A 26,888-nucleotide genomic window follows, 5' to 3' on the forward strand; every position below is an offset into this window, starting at 1 on the left:
ATATCATTTAAGGGAGAACTGTTCTTTGCTTAAAATTGTTAGAAGTACAAAACATTAGGGCTGGCCCCATGGCCGAGTGGTTAAGTTCACGTGCTCCACTGCAGACGGCCCAGTGTTTCGTTGGTTCGAATCCTGGGCACGGACATGGCACTGCTCATTGGACCACGCTGAGGCAGCGTCCCACATGCCACAACTAGAAGGACCCACAACGAAGCATATACAACTATGTACTGGGGGGCTTTGGGGAGAAAAAGGAAAAAATAAAATCGTAAAAAAAAAAGAAAGAAGTACAAAACATCTTTATTTTTGGAATAAAATAGTTCTTATGCAAATATATACAAAATACTTTCATGATTTTATATCATAAAATGTAAACTACCGTATAAACCAAACATTTCATTAAGTTTGGAGAAGGAGTTATAAGTGAACAGTAGACACTACTGGATAAAATAGTAGTGCTGTGTATAATAAAATAGCAGTACTGTATAAAATAGTGCATTTATAATAATGAAATAAAAATTTGTTACATTTTAAGTTATAATTGATAGGTTTATGTATTACTAAATGGGGAATGACAGTATACAATGATTCTTTAAGAGAATGTTGAAGATGATCATTTTTCATAAAAATCTTTTTTTTTCTTTCTTTAGAGTGAAAAACGAAGTTCTAATTTCATGTACTTGATGGTTGAGTTTCGATGTGTCAAGTGTGATGATAAGGAATATGGCATTGTTTATTATGAAAAGGTATTTGCCTTGGAACTGTTTATAGTCTCTAAAGTAGAGGGGAGAGGAAACATTAAAAAAAATTACTGTTGTTCCTGCTGCGATGAATTATTTGGTTGCGGGATAGCGGCAGACAGCTGTCAGCAGCAGCTGTTTATGTATACACAAATCAAATCGTATAGCTACAACAAGATTACAAAAACCGATCATTCATGTAATGCAGTTTTGGGTTCCAGAATTCAATAAATATGCAAGAGATTAAAAACTTTTTGATTAATTGTTCTTCAGATTGGCAAGTAGGACATTAAAGCAATAGCTTTTAACAGTTAGTATTCATTTGAAAAATAAAAAGAGGGAATCATATTTTTTAAGTGGTAGGCTATTGAAAGTTAAGGGTATGTTTGTTATTTGAGTATAATGTGTTGGAATGTATATATGACCTAATATAAATATGCTTATGAAAGACTTCATAAATATGCATTTACTTTTATAATATATGCAGAATTAAGAAAACTGTGTTATTAGTAGGCTGAGTGATAAGTATGCAGTTATGGATTTACTCTGATCTGCTCATTATATGAAATAAAGTAGTTGTATGTTTGATATTTAGCTACTTGAAAAATATCTGTGCCTTAAATGTTTGTTGAAGGGTCTTCGTTTAAGTACTACAGAAATGTGTATTTCCAAACCACATAAACCAAGTACCTTCTATTATTGAGGAAATACTTAGACAAGTGCTTAAATCACTGTGAATGAGGACAGACTTTGATACATGGCATAATAGCGTAATATTTCTTCTAGCATATAGCTAAGCTTATATGCGGTATATTTGTTCATTAGAAGCAGCACTTTTAAATTACGTTTACACTTCATTGTTATTTATTAAAGCTGTCATGAGTGATTTTTTGAAATACATATATTTTTATAGCTATAAATTACTGTTTGAAACATGTTTTCAAAATGGATTTTTAGGATTTGTTTAGTCAATTTATAATCATTTTTCTGGTATTTTTCAAGTAATATTCATATTTTTTCCCTTTAGCTTGTACCCTACCTTCCCTTTAGTAAAAGGTTAGGAAAAGTTAACTTGTTTCAGCTTTTTATTTTATAAATGATACTCCCTAGGAAAAAAAGAAGAGGAAGATAGAGTATTCAACATTATTTATTAATTCATTAGAAAAACTATGTTAAAAAGGAAGGGAAATTCAAATGAATGAAATTGTTTTGTCACCAACACATTTCAGTAAAATCACATTTTACATTTTATAGTATATGCAGTTTCATTAAAAGCAATATTTCCTGCCCATATGGAGTTTATATTGCAAAAACATGCTAATGGAGATGGTACTTTCAAACGTTGGAGATCTTTTGAAAGACAGCTTTGATAATAGATGAAATAATAACAGAATAGAAATTAGAAGAATTTCAAGTATTTTTGAAAAGGTTCTTGACCCCTTTCTACTGCTTCTTGAAAATTGCCCATAAATTAATGCCTGTCTACCTACCCTGTCATATTTCCACTTAGTGTAAAGATTGCTGGGCTAGTGTATTGAATCTAATGAAAATAGACTTTCTTGTCACCTGTCTTTTGTGACAGATAGCCTTAGTGAAGATTACTTGTCACAGTTGGGCTGATAAATGTGTTTTCTGGTGTTGTGACTGAGAACCAGCCTGTTAAACAACGGCTGTGGGGATTTGTGGTTTTCTGTAAGACTCAATTACCGAGCCCAAGTAAAGTCACAATACTTCCCCTTTTTCCGTCTCTTCTGATTTTGTTGCACGTATCTAAAATTGAAAATATTCTAGCATTTGGAAATTGACAGAAAAACTTGATGCTAGGTGTACAATTGTGAGGCATTGCATTTCGACGTTAATTAGTTTGCCTTTTCCAGTGTGTATGCTGTGACATTTATAATGCTGAATTATCTTTCTTGCCTAAATTGGATAAAAATAAAAGCTAGCGTTCTTTTAAAATGATAATACCAACAAAATAAGACAGCTTTATTTCTTAAGAATTGATGGATTGATATTTGGTATTCATGTTTACATTGTGTTGAGTAGGTGTTTCTCTGAGAAGCAATGCAGCTGAGTTTCTAGTTGTGTATAAATTTGGGTAACATTAACCCACACTTAAAATTCTGCTTCTTTGAATGGAACTCAATTGTGATAATTTGAAGAGTAACCAACATCCACTTAGTAGTTTTTGCAAATGATGCCACACATCCATTGTGACATATTTCAGTTATACTCTGGTTTCTTGTTGTAAGTTTGAAAATTAGGACATGTTAGTTTTGATCCTTTGTCAATATAAACAAAGTTAAAAAAAATCCAACAAAAGCAGTCTGTTAATTTTAGACCTCATATCTCTAAAAGCGGTAGTATAAAATTTTATTGTTAGATTTTATTTTTCTCAGAATTTCTCATCAGCAACAAAAGATAAAGAGTGGATATGTATTTTAAAATATAGTTAAAAGAAGGTAATGTTTTTAAAGGGAGGAATGATGTTCACTTAATAGGCTTAAAATACATTGAGGTGTACATCATCGTGTATTGTTTCTTACTATTGATTAAATTTTATATATTTATTTTTTTAACTTACAACACTGTAATCCAGGATGGTGATGAGTCATCTCCAATTTTAACGAGCTTTGAGATAGTGAAAGTTCCTGACCCTCAGATGTCTATGGTGAGTTATTGTCAAATTTCTTATGAAAGTGCTTTTCTCCAGAGTGATTATTACTTACATCCATGTCATATACTTTCTTTTTAAAAAGTGTATCTGTAACTACCTAAAAAGTATGTCTATACCTACCTCATAAATCCACTTCAGCTGTCTGGGATCAGATTCAGAGGGAATTTTTACAAGAAATATCAACACCTAAAAATAAGGTCAGGATAGTATAGTGTGGGGAACCATTTTATTTGAATTATTGAAAGAGCTAGGGAGTGTAGTCTTGAAGTGAGGACTTGGGGGAACAGGTATCTGAAAGATAGTCATCATACAGAAGGGGAATTTGTTTATACCGGGAAGTAACACTAGGATCAGCAGATGAAAATCTGATTTTGTTGAAAAATATGGAAGATCGTTGTTGCTACTACAGCTATTCAATTTGGATCATGGTGACTTGGATGATTTTGAGATACCTACCTATTGAATTTTTGAGATGATAGCTATCTAGGGGATATGGAAGAGGAAGAATTCTTACTTTGCAACAGAGGTTTAATTAGACGACTTTAGATTTAGAAAGTTCCAGGCGAAAAATCCTTTTAGGAGCACAATACATGGCGTGATGTTCACACGTATAACTCATTTATGTCACTCTGAACCATTTTATTCTCATTTTATAGATTTCTAATTAGATTAGTTACCTTCCTAATTAGACCAAAGTAGATTAAAAGTAGCACATTGGAAGATGAAAACATGATGACCTAGGTAAATACAGGTCATTAAAGCAGGAAGTAATGGCTGATGGCCCAAGATCAAAGAGATGGGAGAAAAAGAGTATAAAAAAGTTAGGAAAAAAGGTTACTTGGGAATCTTTTAGAAACAAACACCCTAAGTACCTTCACAGTCCCTATGCATAGCATAATGAAATCAAGTTAGTATATCTACAATTGACACTGGATTTTCATTATAAAATCAAATTATATTTTACATTCTGGATACTTGCAACACGTGAATGGACATTCTTTATGGTTACCTTCAAAATGGCTTAGAGTAAACAAATTTTCTCATACTGGGACCTTAGATGTCACTTTTGTGTAACTCCCACCAAAATGTCAAGTAAATGAGATGTCTGTATATTTAGTGGATTCTCTCCAAAAAAAAATGCCTATTGCCAATTATAGTTTTGGCATTATGGATGCTGTAATTAAAAAAAACAAAATAGAACTAGGAACTCTGTTAAAAATTTTTACTTTTAAATGCAAGCAAGCATAAAACAAAAGATTAAAAAAATGAAACTACCCTCCTCACCCTCTATGTTCATGAATTCTGTTCAGTTTGTAGCTGTGATTATTTACTAAATAGAGGAATATATTTTAACAAAGAAACTTTGAGTACCACTGTATCACACAATAAAACAGACTGTAAGACTTCTATAATTACAAGTGTGGTACTACACACATAGCTATACAAATTGACTGATAAAACAGAATAAAAAGCCCAGAAATAGATCCAAGCACATATGGAAATTAGTATATGATAAAGGTGACATTTTATCATTGGAACTTAGTGCCAGGGAACTGATTAGCCATTTGAAAAAGATAAATCAGATCCGTACCTCACACCATACATAAGGGAAAACTCCAAATGGATCAGGGATTTAAACGTTAAAATATGAAACCTTACTAACACTTTACTCTCAGTGTAGGGAAAGACTTTCTAAGGATGACTCAAAATCCAGAGGCAGTAAAAGAAATGATTGATGAATTTGTCTATGTTAAAAAAATTGCATGGTGAAACCACCATAACAAAGTCAGTCAAAAGACAGTTGACAAACTGGAAGAAACTATTTGTGAGACACATCACGGACAAAGGGTTTGATATCTAATATATAAAGACTCTTAAAAACTGAGGAACAAAGGATCAAAAAGCTAATTGAAAATTAGAGAAAAAACATGAACAGACAATTCACACATGCAAAAATAAATAAAATAAAAAGTCTCTTAAGCAACATGTTCAAAACTAAGGGTTTTGGCCATAGGCAAACTACTGAACACCAAATATGTGTATTCAGGCCTTATGGTCATTGTCCCTGCCTCACTTACTACTGGCAGTTGAACTGCTAAGACGATAGTGCAGTGATATCACAAGGTCGCTAGTAGCGCAGAGGCAGAGGGAAAACTTTAGTTTGGGTTATCAGGGGAGATTTTAGAGTGATGGTGATATTTAAGTGGATAGAGGATGTGAGTATGTGGAGAATGAAGGCTAGAGGTTTTAAGAAGCTGGAATGGTTGTGTGTATTATGGCGCTAGTGAAGCACAAGGCATGCTTAGTTTCCCTATCTCAAAATGGTGATTTATTTGTAAGAGATATATAGGAGATTAAAGTTACAACAATAAAATGTTAAGTACAATCGTGTGCCACGTAGCGATGTTTCAGTCAATGGTGGACCACGTATTTGATGGTGATCCCATAAGATTAGTACCACAGAGCCTAAGTGTATGGTAAGCTATCCCATCTAGGTTTGTGTAAGTACACTCTATGATGTTCGCACGACAAAATCGTTTAATGACGTATTTCTCAGAACATACTCCTGTCATTAAGTGACGCATAACTTTATTCTAAAATGATCTTAAGTAACTATTTACTTTCCTATTTCTAACTGGCTATTGGTGAAGTTTTCCTTGTTGATTAATACTTTTAAATAATTTGTAGGAGAATTTAGTTGAGAGTAAACACCACAAGCTTGCCCGGAGTTTAAGAAGTGGACCTTCTGACCATGATCTCAAACCTAATGCTGCTACAAGAGATCAACTCAATGTAAGAGAATTCATAAAATACTAATATAAAAATAATTAAATGGGTATTTTGGTTTCAACTGATGTGATGTGATGCCACTTCACTAAAAAGGGATTCAGATGCATGTTTTTTCCAGGTTAGTGAACCCTACGTAATTTTAACAGTTTCACACTTTTGTAGTTTTATTATCATTTTGGGGCTTTCAGCAAGTATATTAGCCCTGGAGACAGAGCTACAAATAGTAACATATACTTTCATGATACAGTGTTCTTAGAAGCTGGCCCTAAGTACACTGCCTTCAAAAGGCCTTGGTGTGCACACATGCTTTGATGTGTACGTTGACTTTACAAGAGAAAGATTTATTGTTTGGGTTTTTTCCTCTTTTGTCGGGGGAGGGAGCTTTTGTTATTTTGGTTTGTTTTGTTTTTGGTTCAATTAGATTAGCTCTATAGTTATATACATTTATCTGGAGTGTGACTTTTTCATCTCATCTTTTTCTCCCCCTTACACTGTGATAATTAATCCCTTTGGACTGATAAGTACAGCAAATTTAAGTCTTACTCAGCTGCATGTACATTCTCCTTGCTTTTATAATAGTTCTATTATAGAAATATTTAAATAACTGAAATGGAAATGTATAGGAAGAATACATTTGACAAAAGTAGTTCTTTTTTTCCTTCCTTGTAGATTATTGTGAGTTATCCACCAACCAAGCAACTTACATATGAAGAACAAGATCTCGTTTGGAAGTTTAGATACTATCTTACTAATCAAGAAAAAGTGAGTTTCTTGAATATTTTCATATATCAAATTTATCTACAGATTTTGTTGCTAATGAACAAGATGAGGTAAAACTGTCATGGAAATAGAGAGTTATCATAGAATTAAAAAAAAGTTATAGAACAGTATATCTCACACTCTTTTTTTAAAAAAATTATAAAGGTATACACACAAAGACACATGTACCAGTTTGTTGATGCATAGACAGTCTTGGAATGGGTTAAGTCAGAGAGACTTGGGTTCAGTTTCTGGCACTAAAACTTATTCTTACCAGATAGGTGAGGCAGATTGCTGGGGAAGCTTGGTTTCCTCATTATTCTAATGATGACAACCCTCTTTCACAGGTAGGGTAATACAGGTGAATAACCTGGCCATGTACCTGGCACAAAGTAGGTGCAGAGTAAATCTTGATTCATTTCTATCTTCATTTTTCTTACCTCTTTGAAGCTAGGTGACTAGCCCAATACTTACATTATTAAAAGAAATGTAGGATTCTGGAGGAGATGTGGCCAGAAAGTATGAGAAATGTGATTTGAAATGTGCAAATTGAGTTGGAGTGGCATCCAGCTTGGCATGCAAGATAGAGGTTGGGTCAGAACTAGGCATTTGCTTTCCGTAATGAAACATGGAACAGATAAAGTTTCTGGAGAGAGAGAATTGTGAGGAAGTAGTCAGCACTAGACTTGTGTCTGGACACTTGGTTTTGAGTCTTGTTATTGCCGCTAAGAAAGCTTTTTACTGCAGGCAAATTACTTCAGCTGTCCAAGCTTTAGTTTCCTCATATTTAATAAGAGTCTATTAAATGATAGTGAACTTTATGTCTCTTCTAGTTCTTAAAATAATCTACAAATTCTTCGAACATAGCTTCAAGGACTAACTCTTAAGGTATAGTAAAAATAACCAGCATCTATTAAACAGCCTCTGTGTGCCATGGATCTTTTAAATCCCACAGCAACCCCACAATGTAAGTATTATTGTTTTGTTCTACAGATGAGAAAACTTGAGTCGTAGAGATTAAAGGACCTTTGCAGAATCATAAAGCTTATAAGTGCTTCCTCTTGATATGCTCACATTTGTGAGTTAGAAGAGATGGTAGTCAGTGAAGCCGTAGAAGAGAGTATTGTAGAGAAAACATTTACAGCATCATGCACATGCTTCAGCAGGAATCCTGAAATGCATTGGGTGCAAAACAGAGAAGCATCGGGAAAATTAATATCTGCCAGAAAGCTATTATACAATTTTGTGAGAATGAATGCATATATTTTACTTGAGATGGTCTTTTAGGTACTTTAACTTGTTTTTTCTGAAACAATTGTATTTCGTTTAGTTTCTCAAGTAAAGATAAAAATCCTCTTGCAGCTCATCTTAACTCTTCAACTTTTCCTCTTTGTCTTTTATTGATGCCTTGGGAAATTCTTTGTAGTGGAATCATATTCACTCTCCTTTATATCCATAACAAGCATAAGAGAAGAATTTTAAGTTTTTTCTGTTGCTTTGAGTGTTATTCTCTTCATCGCTGCAAAAAAGGAAATATTCATCCATAGAAACACAGGTTTGTGATTTTGTGTTTTGTAAAAAGATCAGGTGAGTACATGATACTCTGTTAAATGAAGAATAACCTTGGTCACAGAAATTGCATCTTGAATGCTGCACAGTGTTGTCCAAAATACATGACAAGATACTGAATTAAACCTGTTACAATGTATAGGTTCAGGAAGCATGGAATAGATTTACAGAGCAGAACTGCCTAGATAGAAAGGCTTGCAAGAAAAATTGTTTGTTTAAACAAGTAGTCACTTCCCACTGAAATTCAATTACTTCTAGATATGTGCAAAAGAAATAAAATGCTCAAGTGATATAAAGTGTGTGACAAGTTTCATTTAACTAGTTGATTTCAAGTTTTCGAAAGGTGGGTGATGAAACTTCAATTCTCAGGACATATTATAGTATTCTGATTATCACTAGAGTAGAGTGAACGATATTTTTTAATGTTCAAGAAGCAGTTTTCAGTAAACCAAATATATACTGGCCTTGAAGTGACCAGAGGAATTATTCACACAGCCATATTTGTATCTTTGTAATAATTTAAAATGGGTTTTGTAGAAAACAAATACTCCTTTACTCCTGTCCCTTAATTTATTTACACAAAGAAATTTTTTCAGTGTCAGTTTCTCAGGAACTGTGATTTAGGTTATTTGGCATTTGGGCCCTGAGGCTGAAAAGATTTCCTAGAGAGAAAGCAGTGCGCAGAAAATGAATTGGTGGAAATCAGTTCTTACACAGTTATACTTCTTATTTATTTTTTAATTAAATTTCATCTTTCCACCTGTTATTTTCCAAAATGACCTGTCTTGAGTGTTTCAGATGAAAACCCTCTAGTTTGGATTTGATGTTGCACCTAAAAAGTTCGCAGTAATAACTGTGTCCAACCAAACCAGTTAAATTTATGAAGTATTTTTAAATTTGTGTTCCATAGCCTGTAGGAAGTGACTCATTTTTATGGAACCCAAAATCTGATTATTGTAACTTTTCAAAACCAGCTTTTACCATGGTAAATAGCCTTTCTTCTTATAAAAATGTTAACTAAAAATAACTGTTATTTTAACTGAATGCCTTCCGTTATGGTTAGGAAGAGTCATATTTGGTGAAGGCAATAGTGATGCACTGAATGTTCCTAAGAGAATGCTTCTGAAGTGGCTGCCGAGACAGTGACAGCAGGACAGTAATCATGTTTGTACCTCATGACAAGAAGTTGGTGGTGACCCATAGCAGAAATGAATTCAGTCCAGCAAGCATTTGTTATCAACTATTGGCCTAGCATTATTCAAGACTCTGGACTTTGAGATGTCATTTCTCTGTCTTCATATAAATTAAACTGTTTTCCAGAAGGATATTCATGCACAATTAAAATGGAGATGTATAGGAGAGTGGTTGACTGAGGATTACTCTCAGTAAACATTTAGGTAATTACTATGAGTGATAGAAGTGTGGGGTAGAACAAGATCAGTGTGCTGTGATATGAAGGAGCTTTCACAGAGCAAAGATTGGTCAAAGTTTGAGTAAGCTTTTATGGTGTTTTTTATTTGATGCTCATTTTTCATGGGGAGGAATAGCATGAGTAACACAGAATGTCTGGTTCAGAGACAGAAAAGTCTGTATGAGTGGTTATGAAGTAGAAAAAGTGGAATCAGTTTATGATGCACCTTGAATTTTATCCTTGGGAGTTAGATTTCACTGGCAATAGGAAACCGCTAAAGCAACAGAATGTGTCTTAACTAGTGATGTTTTAAGACAAACTAGGGTGGATTGGAGCAGAGCTGAGAATGAAAAAAGCAACAAAATTAGGAGGCTTATGTACTGATTTTGAGGGTGATAGTGGAGGGCAAAGGAAGGGGAGAGAAAGAAGAATGTATAAATGACTTGGAGACAACTCCCAGGATTAGGCCTGAGTGCTTGAAATGAGGAAATGTGGCAAGTGGAAGAAGCAGGGTAAGGAGATATTTTTGTTTTTGAATTGAAAATATTAGAACAACTGTGATATTGCAATATAGTAAGAAATATCTGTTGGGTCTTCATCCCTGGTTCCTGGCACAGTTTCTAAAACTCTAGAAATTTCATGAGTAGGAGTGTCTTTTGTTATTCATAGTAATCCCCTTTCAGCCTTACCTGAATATATGCTAATAAGGTAAATCTTGGAGGATGGGGCTGATTGCCAAAGGAACCAACCATGTGATTAGAGGGTTTGAACTTTCAACCCCACCCTCTGACCTCTGGGAGAGGGACTAGGGATTGAGTTAGTCACCAGTGGCCAGTGATTTAATAAATCCTGCCTGTGTAACGGAACCTTCATAAAAACCTGTAATGATGGGGTTCGTGGAGCTTCTGGTTGATGAATGCATCCACGTGACAGGAGAGTGGCACACCCCAAACTATATGGGGACAGAACCTCTTGTGCTTGGGACCCTTCCGGACCTTGCCCAATGTACTTCTTCACCTGGTTATTCATTTGTATCCTTTATAATGAACCAGCAGTAATAAGCAAAGTATTTCTCCTGGTTCTGTTGGACATTATAGCAAATCATCAAACCTGAGGAGAGTGTTGTGGCAACCTCTGATTTGTGGCCAAGTCAGACAGAAGTGTGGGCAACCTGGGGACCCAGAATTGGCAGTTGGCATCTGAAATGGGAAGCGGTCTTGTGAAGCTGACCCCTTAACCTGTGGAATCTACACTAACTCCAGGTAGTTAGTGTCAGAATTGAATTAAATTGTAGGATACCCAATTGGTGTCCACAGAGAATTAGAGAATTGGTTGGTATAGAAAACCCACACATGTGGTGTCAGAAGTGTCTTAAGTAGAATAAGTTTTCTGTTAGCAACAAAGTAAAAATTTCCAGTAATCGATTTAATAGAAGTTAAAATTAAAAATATATATGATAAATAATTTTTTTCAGTTCTGAAGTGATTGTGATTGTGAATTCTAAAAATAGAAAATAATAGTGAGATGATTCTAAAATAGAAGGGAGGTTAACAAAATATTTATTGCTGTTAATATAAAACATGGTAATAAATGCAGGTAAGTTAACATTTGACATTGGACTCAACATCAGAAATAGAATAACAATAATGATATTGAATAATAAAATATTAACAATTATCAAGTATTATATACAAGGTACTGTTCTAAACATTTATGTTCAAGAACTTATTTAATCTTTATCACATCTTATGAGATAGGTCTCTTAAAAGTTAAATGATGTGCTCCAAGCGGCTCAGTTAATAATTGTTGGAGCTGGGAATTAGGAATTGACCCCAAGCACCCTGGCTCTCAAGTCTGTACTCTCCAGTTATCCGCAGAGTCTGCTACCTCCTTGCTTACATTTGTAATGTTTAGCATTATAAAGTGGTGGAATTCTTTGTACAGTGCCTTAAGTTCCCTGGCAGCAGTGCGCTCTATAAATCTTGCTAGTAAATCTGAGAATCTGGGGGTTAGATTGTTGCAGTTATTGAATTGAGTACATTGGCGTGCTGCAAGATTTGCCTATAATAAGTACATACCCACACGTTTCTATTAAGACTGCTGGTATACTGTGAAATGGAAAAGCTTTCACTGTAGTTATTTAAGAAGTATTACTTTGTTTCCACATTCAACCGAGAAGTGCATTTTAGAAGTAAAAAATAGATGCATGGAGTAAATTAGTAGGGCAATCTGTGTTCCTCTATGGAGATGGAACATTATGCTAAATGGTGTGCAGGAGGTGCAGAAGAAATGGATAGCTGTCCTTGGGGAATGCAGGAGGGAGATCAGTGTTGGTGAGGTAATGGCTCCAAGGGGCATGGGCTTAGCTGATTAGGAGATGGTGGTGCCTTAATGGTAGGGAGGAACTGTTGGTGGAAGAGGCACAGGCTGAGACTTAGTACACCTGGATTCTAGGTCTAGATTGTCAACCACTTGTAGTGATGGGCAAGGCGCTTAACTGAGGTTATATGAAATTTGAGCATTGGACTAGGTAATCTCCACAGTGCCTTTTTTTCTTAGTTTAGTAAAATCAAGAATAAATTAGGGGATGGGCATGAAGGTTTGTTTTGTTTCATACTATACAGTAATTGTGTTTTGTTGTCCAAGTGGACGTTTTCTTGAGAGCTTGACTGGTTGACTCGTGAAAAGATTTTAGTTTGGCAGAGCAGGAATTTAAAATTTTAAAGTTAGCTTTGTTCAAGAGATGAATTTGTAGAGGGAGACAAAGAAGAAAATGTCTTGGGTTCAGTTGGGAAAGTGTTACCAGTAGGGAGACCTAAAATAGAGATTGCTTTTTATGAAAAACAGTTATGTACCTTTCTTAAAAGAGCATTTATTACATAGGCAACCATGAGTGATATGAATCTACTTAACTGACAGTCTTGTGAAAACTTCCGTATGCTACCGATCTACAGAAGTGAGGTTCCAGAAAGATGCTACAGCCAGCTGGATCATAGAATATTTGCTGCTGCTTCTGTATATACCTGTTTTTGTTCTTGTTTCTTTGAGTTTTTTTTGAATGTCTGTCTTTTTAAATAGTTACTTCTCTGTGTAAGAGAGACATACATATTCAGTTTAGTTTGAGTCCTCATGTGGGAGCCTCTAGGAAACCCAGTGACTTAGGGGAGGTGATGGAGAGTGGGGTTAATCGTAGGGATTCTGCCTTCACTTGGCATCAGACTCTTTCATCCGTTGGCTGCAGTATTTTATGTCACATATAGATGTAAAATGAAGATTGTCTCTAAGGCATCTCAGCTTCATGAGACATCTCTTAAGTACTTCCATGAGGCATACAGTATTTTAACATAACAAAAGCAAAATGAAGAAAAGCCAAAACAAATTTAAAAATTCATAGTGCTCTGCAAGTGGTTTGGCCTGAGAAATGTGGAGTTACAGGGAACATGCTTTTTTTTCCCTCTCCTGTAGTGTTTTTCTAGGATCATATGTATAACTTTGTTTAGCGTTTACGCAAGGAGTCTACCATTGACTGTATGACTGCCATCAGGACCAAGTGGAACTGCCTCGTCACTCTTGACTTTCCCTAGCCCAGGCAATGCCTCTTGTTTCTAATTTTAAAATCTTTTCTGATTTTAGGCTTTGACAAAATTCTTGAAATGTGTTAACTGGGATCTACCTCAGGAGGCCAAACAGGCATTGGAACTTCTGGGAAAATGGAAGCCAATGGATGTGGAGGATTCCTTGGAGCTGTTGTCCTCCCATTACACCAATCCAACAGTGAGGCGTTATGCTGTTGCCCGGTTGCGACAGGCAGATGATGAGGTACATTATCCATTACTCCTCCTCAACGGGGCACATTTTAAACTAGAGACGGGTTATAGACTCCGCGTGCGTGTGTGTGCGTGTGACAGAGAGAGAAAGAGAGAGACAGAGATTTTAGAAGGGAAGAGGATATACTAGGTGTGTTTTCAGAGGTAAAATTAAAATATTCCTCCAAGGACTTCTCTGTGACATGAAAATTTACTTCCTGATCTGTTACGTGATAGGACACTCTCTCCCAGGACATTTACCTGGCAGCAGAGCTTGTGTTGCTGTGTCTGGAAAAAGGAATTCTAATGAAAAATGGTTTAATGCAGCACCAGCTAGGGAATAATTCAGATCCCCTCCGTCAGTCAGTATACAACAAGCCACATTTAATTGTAGCCTTGGAAAGCCCTTGGGGCCTTTAAAGCAGAGAGATGCATGGTCATCTTATTCTCCGTCAAACTCCTTCTTTAAACTTTCAGCTGCTGACAATTAGGTGTATATGTAGATTTTCTGAAGGTGGTTTTGAATCCTCTGGAAAGCAAAGACTGCAAACTTTATGCTGGCTATTTATATACATATAAGGCCACCAGGGAAGGAGGAACACTCTGTGTTGACACAAATCATTGCTGGATTTTGAATTTTAGTAATTCCTAATGAGGCAGACTAATCCAGCAGTTTGTTTTTACTTATTAATTTTTATAGAGTGAATATGTTCTCCAGTATAACCTAATAGTTTGTGCCAGCCCCTAGGGCTTGTGGGATATGGGATGACTCTTCTCAAGCCTCGATGCTGATCCCATAGAACAGCTGTTATCAAAGACCTTTTTTTAAAAATAAAAATAAATCATTTTTGAATTCATAGTGGTATCTGAATATCAGGAAGCAAAATGCAGCATTTTAAGGTTGATAGTGCATGTGTATATTTAATTATAGTAAAATTTAAACACTAAAGTACATCGTATAGTGAATGCTCACATAGAATTTACCTGTCTTCAGCAGCTGTCAACTCATAGCCAGTCTTGTTTCATCTATAACACCATTTACTCTCTCCTTCCTGTCCCCTACCTGCCACTAGATTATTTGAGGCAAATCTCAGATGTTGTATAATTTTGTCTGAATAGGATGTTTTTCACTCTCCTATCAAAAAGCAATCTAAGCATTGTGATTATCTTTTCTTTTTTCGTTGTCTTTACTATATCACAAGTAAAAAATTTATTACAATGTTTATTTGAAATATTGAAATATTTATTTTGATGTTTATTGGAAATGTCACTTAAGTCATTAATTCTCTATCTATGTTTGACATGAGTCATAGAGTTTAAATAAAGCCCTCTGGGCTGTAGTCCAGACAGCCCCTGGATGTGAGTTCAGGATTTAAATCAAAAAATTGTAAATCATCATTTTTGATTGTCTGACGTCACTTCCCTTCCAAGCTTAGAGGCTAGGTATTTGGTTGTCTCTGGAGTGATCAGTGTTCATGCAGATACTGAACTATTTTTAGACCATTTTATAATTTTTATTATGAGATAGATGATAATGGTAGAAACATTGCATGTGTTCCAAACTCCAAAATATGATTCAACTATTGATAGTTATTTTAATTGAGGTTTTAGAGATATAGCGTAAATAGTATGGCAGTTATCTCTTGATTTCCCTTTCTGTGAACTTAGTTCAGTAATGAATTATGTATACTCAGCTAAAACAAAAGGTTTTTAATTCTTTACTACTGATTCTTCAGATGTATATTAAGATCTGAATTTTGTCTTTCCTCTGACTCTGTGTACCTTTATATATGTCTTTGGGAACACTATACGTTATTCTCACCTCGGTTTCCTATCCAAAAAAATAGTGACAGTAGCTACTTAGGTCACTTGATAGTTATGAAGGAAGAATTGTGGGGCAAGGTTTTGAAAACTACTTATACACATATGCAGAAAGAATGCACATTTATATTATGTAAATTTCATACTAAAATTATTCATGTACCTTTTGTTCCTAATTGGTTTAAAATATCCCCTTGTTTTTGCATTATCTGTGGAATAGAGTATTTATGGTTTTATAAAACTTCAGAATTTTTTTGGTATCAGAATCATAGCATCAAAAGACACATTAAAGGCCACATTGTCTAAATAGCCACATCTTGGGCAACTTGAATGAAAAATACCGTGTTGTATGTTTGTACAGTTAGTCTGATTTCTTGAATATGCCATAGTCTGTCCAGTAGCCATGCCCTTATGTGTGTTACTTCATCAGCATGGAGGAGTCTTGATCCTCTTCATCCTTCAAGCTGCAGCCCAAATCTCATCACTTTTGGGAAGCCTGTCTTAACCATCCCATGAAGCAAGCAGCATTTTCCTTTGTTTCCTACTCCCACAGCATTTGTTTTATTCCTTTGCTGTAATATTCATCTTTTTTTTTCTGATTTGCTTTCCTTTTTAATTATGAAAGAAATAATGTAGACAGTAATACTCCTTGCAACAGCCCTACTCCTCCCACCATTTCTTATCTCCAGAAGGGTAGCCACTTACATATCCTTTCATGTATTCTCTATGCAAATTGCAAGCGTACCTACGCGTGTATAGTATATATACTTCTCACTATATAGAAGTATATAGTATATATACTTCTATACTATGTATATACTGTTAAAAACTTGCCAACTTAACAGTATATCTTGGACATTTTCTTATTAGTGTGGGGACCTGGAATTGGCCACCCCAAGATATGTCTCTTTGGCATCAGGATTATTTGAGGCTGATTGCTTTTGATAAACTGGGACAGGGAAGGAGGCTCTGAGGAGTGGAACTTGCCCTTTGTTAGGACACGTTTACATTTGTAAGGTAAATCTCTATCTGTAAGAGGTGCCTCCCTCTCTGTACCAGGAAGAAGAAAGGAGATGACCTTCTCTCTAAAAACTCTTAATCAATACCAACGGCAAGGACTTAAATCTGCATTTTATTGTGCTAGTCTGGTAACCTCCTGTAACTGACTTCCCTCCCCCTCCCAACGTTGGCATCTCCTTAAAGATTAAGCATCTTTCTTTAGGCTGGGAACCGATTGCGGGGCTCATCTGTGACCCCCAGCCCAAGGTAACACACCTGCCACCCTGCGGCGCTCACTGAGACAGCAGACCTATCTGCCGTTTCCATCGAGAGCTGTGCTGACAGAGCAACCTTGTGACTATTGTAAAAGGGACATTTCAATCACATGTGAAACACCCTGTTTGGGGATATATTACCATTATGTGCACCCCACTTCTTCGGTGCCCTTTCTTCCTTCGGGAAGAAAGGCCCGGGCCATGGTTCCTCATAAAGCTTTGTTTAATTTTCTCTTGCTATTCTGTCTCATGTGAATTTAATTCGTTCTCCAGCCAGACGAACCCACATTTGGGGAGAGGAAATGTCCTCCTCCCCTACATTAGCAACTTATGTATTCGGTGTCCATAAAGTCTGGAAACATAGGCAAATGAATGTCCATAATGATGTCAAGATATGTTTAATCTATAAAAAAAAAACCACTGTGTTTCTAGACCTTATGGATACCTGTAGTTCTTATTCTTTTTAAACAGCAACATAATATTTTACTGCAAGTTTGTTTTATAACTTGTTTAACCAGTCAGTCTTTCAGTAGGCAGTTAGGTTATAGTCTTCTGCTATGACTGTATTTTAGTGAACAAACTAGTGTATATGTTTTTTTCCATATTCTTGACTAAATAGCTTGCATTGGAACTATTGGGCCTTTTACGTTTTGCTGATAATCCTCTTCAAGTTTTCTATTTTTGTGCTTGTATTGTACTTAAAAAAAATTACAATAGATTTATAATAACTTTAAATATATGGTTTGACAAATCTCCCTTTGTAATTCTTTATAATTTTTGTATATTTATTCTTCCCATGAATTTTAGAATAATTTTGTCATTTTCTTAAAACTCCACCAAGATCTTAAGTGGAATTACATTAAATTTATATTTACATTAGAGAAAAACTGACATCATTATGATATTAAATCTTCCCTCCTAGAGATATATGATTTTTTAATTCATTCAAGTTTCGAATTTATAAAAATCTTATACATTTCTAAAAATTAATTTTATCTGACAATTATATTATTATTACTGTTATGAATTACCTCACCCCTTTTATCTCTTTTTTTTGTTTGTTGGTTAAATGTGGAAAACTGTGTTTTTGTTGTAATATGTATTTTTTCATCTAGCCGCTTTAGTGATTTCTTTTGGTACTTCTAGTTGATAGTAGGTAGGTATATTTTGTAGGTATTGCTTCATGCTATCTGAAAAACATCGATATATATAGTATATACTATATATGAAATCTGTGCTGATAGATTTCCTAATGTTATACCAGCCATACATCTGTAAAATAAATCTTACTCAATTTTTTAATACCTTTGTGAATTTGACTTGCCAATATTCTTCTATTTAGGGATTTTTTAAAGGGATATTTTGTACTGTTGTGTGGCTCAAAAGGAGAGAGAGATTCCTTATTAGATTTTAAGGAGGGAGTGGCATTTGAGATAGGCATTGAAGGAAGAATAGAATTTTGACAGTTGGACATGAGTTTACATTCCAAATGGAGAGAGCAATACGAGCAAAGGCAAGGAGATTGAAGAGTACAGGAGTAGTAGAAAATATTTCACTTTAACAGGAGTGTAGGCTATATGTAGGTGTCTGGGAGACAAGATCAGAACTCGTGTCTCTCTAACTAAATGCCTATATGAAGAACTACTCCTAATTGAGTAAGAAATGGGACAGTCGGGGAGTGAGTTTTGACATGGGACTTTGGATTTGCACACTCAAGCATTAGAATTAACTTGTTCTTGAGAAAAATGGTGATCACTATCTAGATAATATTTTATAACTCTTGGGAGATTTTTACTGAATAGCCTGAGATGAAAACCTGATTTTTCTTTTGTTTTATGCTTTAGGTCCTTCATGCTTGGAGGACTTTTGTATTTTTCAAGATGTGACTATGTAATGAGCAAATAGACTTTGTATTTACTATTGAAGTTAATTCATTTTCATACAAATGAAAGAAAGTCTAGTTTGAATATAGAATACCAGATGGACCAACAAGTCAGATGGTGATGAGTGACTTAAAAAGAGAAAAGTTTTCCCCTGAATTTCCCCTTGTTGGGGAATTTAATAACAGTGCCGCCGTTTTGATTTCGTGTGGTTAGTCTTTTGTATAATTGGGAAAACACAACAGGTGATAGATTCAGCAGCCCTTCTGAAGCATGCCTCGGTAATGAAGGCTAGCAGTGAAACGAATAACTCACACCTCCCCAGAAGGATACTTGTCCTTACATAGTTAGATCAGTTTTCTGTTATGTAATACACTTTTTTTCTTAGAAAAAGCATTTAAGTATTCCTGTAGCAATTGGAGCTGCATATCTCAAATAAAATAATAGAAAATCAGATGTGTATTGTTCCAAATAAAAAATGGTTTTTCGAAACAGCACTCGAGAGGTGCTCTGATACAGTCACTTGATTTCCCTGGCCACTGACATTGACATGTTTGAATAAGAATAAGCCAGTTAACCTTTCATTTAATTTTTTTGTGAAAAAATCATATTTAGGAGCCATCCCGGTGGTGCAGTGGTTAACTTCACATGCTCCACTTCAGTGGCCCAGGGTTCGCAAATTCGGGTCCCAGGCACGGACCTATGCATCGCTTATCAAGCCATGCTGTGGCAGGCATCCCACATATAAAATAGAGGAAGATGGGCACAGATATTAGCTCAGGGCCAATCTTCCTCATCAAAAAGAGGAGGATTGGCAGCAGACGTTAGCTCAGGGCTAATCTTCCTCAAAAAAAAAAAAAAAATTTACTGGTAAAATCATGCGTATTAATTGCACTTTGTCAGTATTTGGGTAATGATAAAAATGTTGACTATGTCAGTGTAAGAAAAAAATTATGAAAAAAATACATATGGTATTAGTTAAGGGGAAAGTGGTCTCTGTCCTCATGGAGTTTATAATATAAAATATATAATATAAAAGTGGAAAAGACAGAGTAAATAAGCAAGTAATTACAATTGCTATAGGTGTTACAAATAAGAAAGGAAAGAGTGGGCCATGAAATTTTCACAGGGTATTTAACCTCGTTCGTGGGCTTAATGATGAGACTGAAATTGAATCAGTAGTTACAAAGTCTCAGAATGATCTAATTATGAGTTTTAAGGGGCTAACTAGGTGAGTCGGAATTGGAATTGGAAGATAATAGATACTTGTAAAATATTTTTCAGCTCTCTGAGTTTCTTCAGTTTGTAATTCTGTTTAAAAGTAAGATTTTTGGAATATTCTTAATAGTCCTTGGGAATGGCTAAGAACTACATTTATAGAGTAAGACAGGAAATGTTTCCCATCCTAACCATTAAACCTAAAGAATCTTTTTACTTGAAGGGAAAACTCAGAAAAGTTAAAGCTACTTTATTGGCACTTTTTAAGTCCTAATTATCCCATTGAATGTCAATAGAAGTATGGAAAATTTAGGCTCAGCAGTTTGTTTTTTTCAAGCCATTATTGGTAATTGGCAGGAAAGTAAGCGTTTCGCTTAACCAAGAATATTAAATTAAAACACCTGTTTTATGGGATTTTCCAGTAAAGAAACAACTGAAATTCTCTAAAACTTGAGCTTTCAGCCAAAAAAAACCCACAAGATTTTTAAAACCAGAAAAGGTTATAAAACAGAAAATCTTTGAAAACTTGAAAATTGGGTGTCTCTTATCTAATCTTAGACGTAAAATGCCAATATCTGATCTATTGCTGAAAAAAAGGATCCTTCCCCAATTTCTTAGTTTTATGTGAACTCTCTTGATCCTTTCTTTGTTTTTGTTTCTTGCTTTGCTTTCTGGATACTACTTTAAACAAAGCATTTACTGGCCACTTAACTTGTGCCAGGCGCTATTCTGTGACGTGGTTTAATCCTCGTGACTCATCTCTAAGGTTTATGATTATGTCCGTTTTACAGATGAGGACCCAGTGAGGCACCAAGAGGTTAAGTAATCTAGTAACCCGCCAGAGGTAACACAGCTGATGACTGGTAGATAAAAGTAAATTGTTAACTTGGTATTTAGGAGTAAATTATGCCTATAATCATATTGCATGTTTTTCTAATATTAGCTTATTTTTTGTTTCTTTTCCAGGATTTGTTGATGTACCTATTACAGCTGGTCCAGGCTCTCAAATATGAAAATTTTGATGACATAAAGAATGGATTAGAACCTACCAAGAAGGATAGTCAGGGTTCAGTGTCAGAGAGTGTGTCAAATTCTGGAATAAATTCTGCAGAAATAGATAGGTATGGATATCCAGGGAGGACTTACTTTCAAATCTTACAATTTTCTCCCTTTTCAAACTTTCTTCCTTTCCTTTTTTCCCAAATGTGCCAAACCCTAGTTGGTACTTAGTTCCAAGTTTTACCAATGAATAAGGGAGGTGCACTCAGAGAACACAAATTACCATCTTACAGAGCAGCATTTTCAGGCTGTGGAGTCAGAATACCTGTGTTAAAATATTGGCTCTGTGTGAGTTACATACTCTCTGTGTGGCCCCAGTTTCTCATCTTAAAAATGGGGATACAGCAATAGTAACTGATATGTAAGGGTTGTTGAAAGATTAAATGAGTTAATTACACATAAACCATTTAGAAAAGTGTCTGACACATAGAGCTCAGTGTTAGGTACTATTACTGTTCATGCGAAAATAAAATGAAGGACGGGGCATGTTAGTGGACTCAAATATTTTATTATAAAGTTGTATTTTTATTGACTGCTTTTCACCTCTTTAGTAGTTATACTGAAAAAAAAATAGCACGTTAACTTGAATTGAAAGTCAGGGATGAACAATAATAGCAGTTAAGAACTCCCACCTTTGTAACAGACACTGTGAGGTGGTCCACGTGTATTAACTCGTTACCATAATCCTCTGAGATAGGTATTCACATCCCTAATTTCAAGATAAAGTACTTAGCAAGAAGTTAAGTAAATTGCCCACAGTCTTATATCTTGCAAATGGTAGTGCTGATTCCAAAGCCCACGTTCTTTCTACTTTGCCATTTTACTCTTCATCAAATTTTCAAGTTTGAGATAAATGGGAACTTTTGGGTTAGAAATCTAAGGTTCAGTGGTTATAAAATTGTTTTGTGAAGGTCATGAGATTCGTTAATCCCCCAGAATGATGTCTAGAATTCAGATTTCCTGTGTCGGTCCAATTATTTCAATTATCAAGATATATTTCTGAATTTTTTTTATGTTTATGATAGTACTGTTTTTTATCTTTTATGTTTCATTTGGAGAAGAACTGAAAAACAAGAAAAATCGTTTTCTCTTCTCTAGGCTGCTTTCGACTTTTCTATTTTTAAGAGAAGAGACCCCTTAGGTTTTTTTCCCACTGTACATTGGAATCCTCAGTCTCTAATCATGCTTGTTTACTTTCCTCCTAACTTATGCCACCTAGAACGTCTTATTAGAAGTCTAGGATTTCATGACCGGATGTAAACTGTAACCCGGTATTTCTCAAATTATGGTCTGCTGGTCACTAATTTTTGTGTGTTCTTTAAAAAGATAAAGAGGTGATGGTGGTCTTGTGGCCAAATATATTTGGAAAATATATTTGGGTTTACAGTAAAATGGGCTTCTTTTTAAACTACATTATTTTTCAAAACCTTTTAATAGGGGCTGGCTCCGTGGCCGAGTGGTTAAGTTTGTGTGCTCTGCTGCGGCGGCCCAGGGTTCAGATCCTGGGCGCGGACATGGCACCGCTCATCAGGCCACGTTGAGGTGGCGTCCCACATCCCACAACTAGAAGGACCTGCAACTAAGATATACAACTATGTACTGGGGGAGTTTGGGAAATAAAGCAGGAAAAAAAAAAAAAAAAAAGATTGGCAACAGTTGTTAGCCTAGCTGCCAATCTTTAAAAAAAAAAAAGGAAAAAAAAACCTTTTACTATGCAAACTTGCACTTAAAAATCTCCAAGAGGCTATTCATTACCCATATTATTTAACTATGGAGCCTCTTTTTCCAGAGCATGATGCGACTCAGTGTTACACAGAACATACCTTAGGGAGTGGTGCTTTAACCAGACACAAGTGAGGTCAACTGTGCTAAAAAAATGTGTATCTTCTATTATAGACAGAAAATTTTTCATATCCGTGCTATCTCCTATTATCTTTTCAGCTCCCAGATTATAACTAGCCCCCTTCCTGCAGTGTCTTCCCCTCCTCCTGCATCTAAAACAAAAGAAGGTCCAGATGGTGAAAGTCTGGAGGTGAGTACAAAGCTTTCCAAGTTTCCTTTAGGAGATCTCACCAGATAAACATTTTATGTTAGTCTTTTAAACATTGATTTTGACTAATAAACTAAATATTACAACTTTATTAAATAACTTGTTTTATGATGCATGTTTATGACTTTTCCTCTCAGTAAAAAGTGCCAGATTATCCTCAATTCAACGCATTTTATTGCTGCTTCGGGCGTATAAATGGATTCATATGCAATGTGAAAATAAACGGGGCTTAAATATTTTATTAAGAAAACAGGAATATTTATTGTTAACATATTTATGAACACTACTGTAATTGTCGGTGTGATTACATTGTAGAAATGTATGACTTTGCTACTAGGGATCATATATTAAGCAGCTGTTTTTAACTCTTACAGAAAATTGTTGAGTCCTTTTAGATAAGTAGGCTAATTTTTAAGGTAAAACAGTCTATTTGGCTAGTGCTGCTCTGAAAAGTACATTTGGAAGTGCATTGCAGAAGCTGATCCAGTACGTATTGTTGAATTTCTCCCCAAGACTTCTAATTTGAGAAGAATATTTCACACTCCTGATGTTGAAAACATATAATACATGCTTTGATATTTGAAAGTTCAGTTGATTTTTCTAACATATATACATTGCTTTTAGTCAGATTTTAGGAGTTAATGTTGATGGCTGAATGACTCTTGTTTTCACTCTTAACTGTTAACCAAAGTTTGAATGTTTGCCTGCCTCTTACTATCATAGAAAATGTTGAAAAAAGAATTTTAAATTACAAGATCATAGAATCCTTAGGGGAGTCCTTTAAGGAAGCATTCACCTCCAGTTTAATTATTTTGCCCTTTCAAAGGTAAGATGCTGATTTATTGATTCAGTAATTCATTCACTCACACTTATTTTTTGAGCTTTTATTATGTACCAGATGCTGGGGATGATGCAGTAGAGAACAAAACTGTGAAAACTTGAGTCTTCATGGGGCTTACATTCCAGTTTTTGGGTGGGTGATAGTCAGTAATATTTATGTATAGTCGAAGAGAGAATGATCTGTATTTTCTATGGAGAAAAATGAATTAGAGAAGGATGATAGAGAGTGTTGGGGTAGGATTCAGTGTTTGCAATTTTGAAACGATTGGTCAAGGAAGGCCTCCCTGGAAAAATAGCATCCTTGTAAAGATGAAGCAGGTAGGGGAACAGCCATGTGGCGATGTAGGGGAGGAGCATTTCAGGCAGAAGGGACAAGTACAGAGGCCTTAAGACCAGAGCTTACCTATGTCTTTGGGGAACAACAGAGGCCACTGTGCCTGGGTGGGGAGTGAGCGAAAGGGAGCTTGGTGGAAGACTGGATCAGGGAGAGAGCAGGAGATCAGCCTCATAGGGCCTTACAGGTCATGGGATCAAGTAACTGTTACTTGGAAGCTATTGAAATAATCCAGGTGAGACTTTCTGGTGGCTTGAACCAGGCTGATTTACACTGAAGATTGTGTGAGGTGATTGGATTCTGAAAGTTATGTTCAGAATATGGTTTTACACACTCAAAACTTCTAGGCTAAAATTAAAAGTTTTATATATTTCTAATATTTCTTTTGTGACTGCTGAACTTGTCTGTTGTTCCTCAATGATTAAGTCATTTTACCTTTTTCTCAGCTGAATAGTTCTTTAAAGGGTTCAGGTAATCCATGCTATCCCGGAAAGCAGTGGGGATCATCTTGAGTGCAGCTCCCCTCCCCTTCCCTTGCCCCCAGTGGAGTAATAATACTGGGCAAGCAGTCGTTACCCTTGGGGTAGCCCGAAACAATTAAGCGTCTAGAGATGTCAAGGTGCTATCCAGCCGAGCTGAGTTCCCTCTCCTCATATCACGGCTTGACATACCAACATCCTTGTCACTTCCCTGACACCTGAGGAGTCTCATTTTTTTCCTCTTCCCTTTCCCTTTTTTCTTGGAGTTTCAGGAAACCACTATGTATATCTGGCAACATGTTAGAAAGAATATAGAAACTCAGTTAATCTCATTGCCCCAATATGGTCATTTTTCATAAGTTCCATGGGTTCTTGAAAAGAAAATATATTCCCCAATCGTTGGGTACAGCATTGTACAGATGTCACTAGGGCCAGCTTATTAATTGTATTGTTGAAATTTTATGTACCCTTGCTGCTGCTTTTTCCTGCTTGATCTTTGAAAGAATTAGGATAAAATTCCCCCTGTATAATGGTGGAATTATCAGTTTCTCCTTGTATTTCTGTTGGCGTTTGCATGAAATATTTTGAAGCTATTTTTTTAGGTACATTCAAGTAAATTGAATCTTTTATGACTGTTTAGTAACCCTCTTTATATCTAATCATGTTCTTTGCCTTAGAGTCTGTTTTGTCTGATATTCATATAGCTTTGTCTTGATTAGTATGCACTGGTATACTTTTTGATCCTTTCTTTTCAATATTTCTGTAGCTTTGTATTTTAGGTTTGTCTCTTGAAGATATCATATAGCTAGATTTTGTTTTTAATCAGTTTAACCCTCTGTCTTTTTTTTTTTAAAGATTTTATTTTTTACTTTTTCTCCCCAAAGCCCCCCAGTACATAGTTGTATATTCTTCGTTGTGGGTCCTTCTAAGTTGTGGCATGTGGGACGCTGCCTCAGCGTGGTTTGATGAGCGGTGCCATGTCTGCGCCCAGGATTTGAACCAACGAAACACTGGGCCGCCTGCAGCGGAGCGTGCTAACTTAACCACTCAGCCACGGGGCCAGCCCCCCTCTGTCTTTTAACTGGAACTTTTACACCATTTGTTTTTATTGTGATTAGGGCTATATTTGGATTTATTTATTGGATTTTATTTATGAAGGATCACCATCTTCCTTGATACTTTCTATTCTTTCTTTTATTTTTTTCTAGTCTTTTTTTTCTTGTCTGTATTTGCCTGGATTCTCCTCCCCATCCCTCCACCCACAGCTTGGAGGTTATATTGTCCATGCCAGTTCTTTCACTGGTTATACTAGATATTTTAACAACTATCCTTAACTTTAAGTCTGGCATAATCAGTATTATCCTTCTCCAAAACAAGTACACATCTCTTCTTGTATGTAATTTTTATCCAGTGATTTAGTTCTGTCTTGTTTAACCCCCAAATTAGATGATGTTGTTATTGTAGACAATCAGTAATTATTTAGAGGTACTTAGCTGTATCCCTATTCACCATTTCTTCTTATATCTCTGAACTTCAATATGAGATCATTTTCTTTTTGCCTAAAGCGCATTCTTTTATTCTAATTGTTTTTAAATTTTAAAATATTGCTTATACAAATTGAATTTAAAAATTGATAAGACATGTCACCTGTTTCACAAATGTTTTTAAATTTAATTCTTCTCTATTTATGCTCTGTAAATATATATATATATATATATATATTTTAAAGATTGGCGCCTGCAATGGTTGCCAATCTTTTTTTTTTTTTGCTTTTTCTCCCTGAATCCCCCCACTACGTAGTTTTATATTTTGGTTGTGGGTCCTTCTAGTTGTGGCATGTGGGACGCTGCCTCAACATGGCCTGATGAGTGGTGCCATGCCCGTGCCCAGGATCCAAATCCTGGGCCACCGAAGCGGAGCCCGGGAACTTAACCGCTCGGCCACGGGGCCTGCCCCTGTAAATAATTTTTTAATGAGAAAAGCATAGTGTCAAATGAGACACATGCATTTTCTGTTTAAATATATACATCATTATGTAAAAGTATACTGTCCTTCTTATATAGTCAGATAAACTTTAGGCCTAGATTCTACCTGTTAAACTCATGGATTCAGCATTGTGTTATGGCTTTCTGATTGACGAGTTTCCTTATTGGGTTTTTAAATGTTTTACATTTAAAATGT

General features: G+C 35.5%; 1 protein-coding gene across 15 annotated transcripts in view; it reads left to right on the forward strand.

Moving 5' to 3' along the window:
* Positions 1–26,888, forward strand: part of PIK3C3 (phosphatidylinositol 3-kinase catalytic subunit type 3) — a 152,049-nt gene that overhangs the window by 56,601 nt on the left and 68,560 nt on the right. For all 15 annotated transcript variants that reach the window (XR_011542007.1, XR_011542005.1, XR_011542011.1 and 12 more), the window contains 7 exons: positions 651–746; positions 3,340–3,411; positions 6,106–6,210; positions 6,877–6,969; positions 13,580–13,765; positions 20,912–21,066; positions 22,946–23,036. Coding sequence is in view for 6 of the 15 variants with exons in the window: in XM_070627570.1 (XP_070483671.1) it covers positions 651–746; positions 3,340–3,411; positions 6,106–6,210; positions 6,877–6,969; positions 13,580–13,765; positions 20,912–21,066; positions 22,946–23,036 (798 nt within the window). In the remaining 9 variants the exon portion in view is untranslated. The remainder of the gene's footprint in view (positions 1–650; positions 747–3,339; positions 3,412–6,105; positions 6,211–6,876; positions 6,970–13,579; positions 13,766–20,911; positions 21,067–22,945; positions 23,037–26,888) is intronic.

The sequence above is a fragment of the Equus przewalskii genome, chromosome 7 (genome assembly GCF_037783145.1).
Source record: "Equus przewalskii isolate Varuska chromosome 7, EquPr2, whole genome shotgun sequence".
Taxonomy (NCBI): domain Eukaryota; kingdom Metazoa; phylum Chordata; class Mammalia; order Perissodactyla; family Equidae; genus Equus; species Equus przewalskii.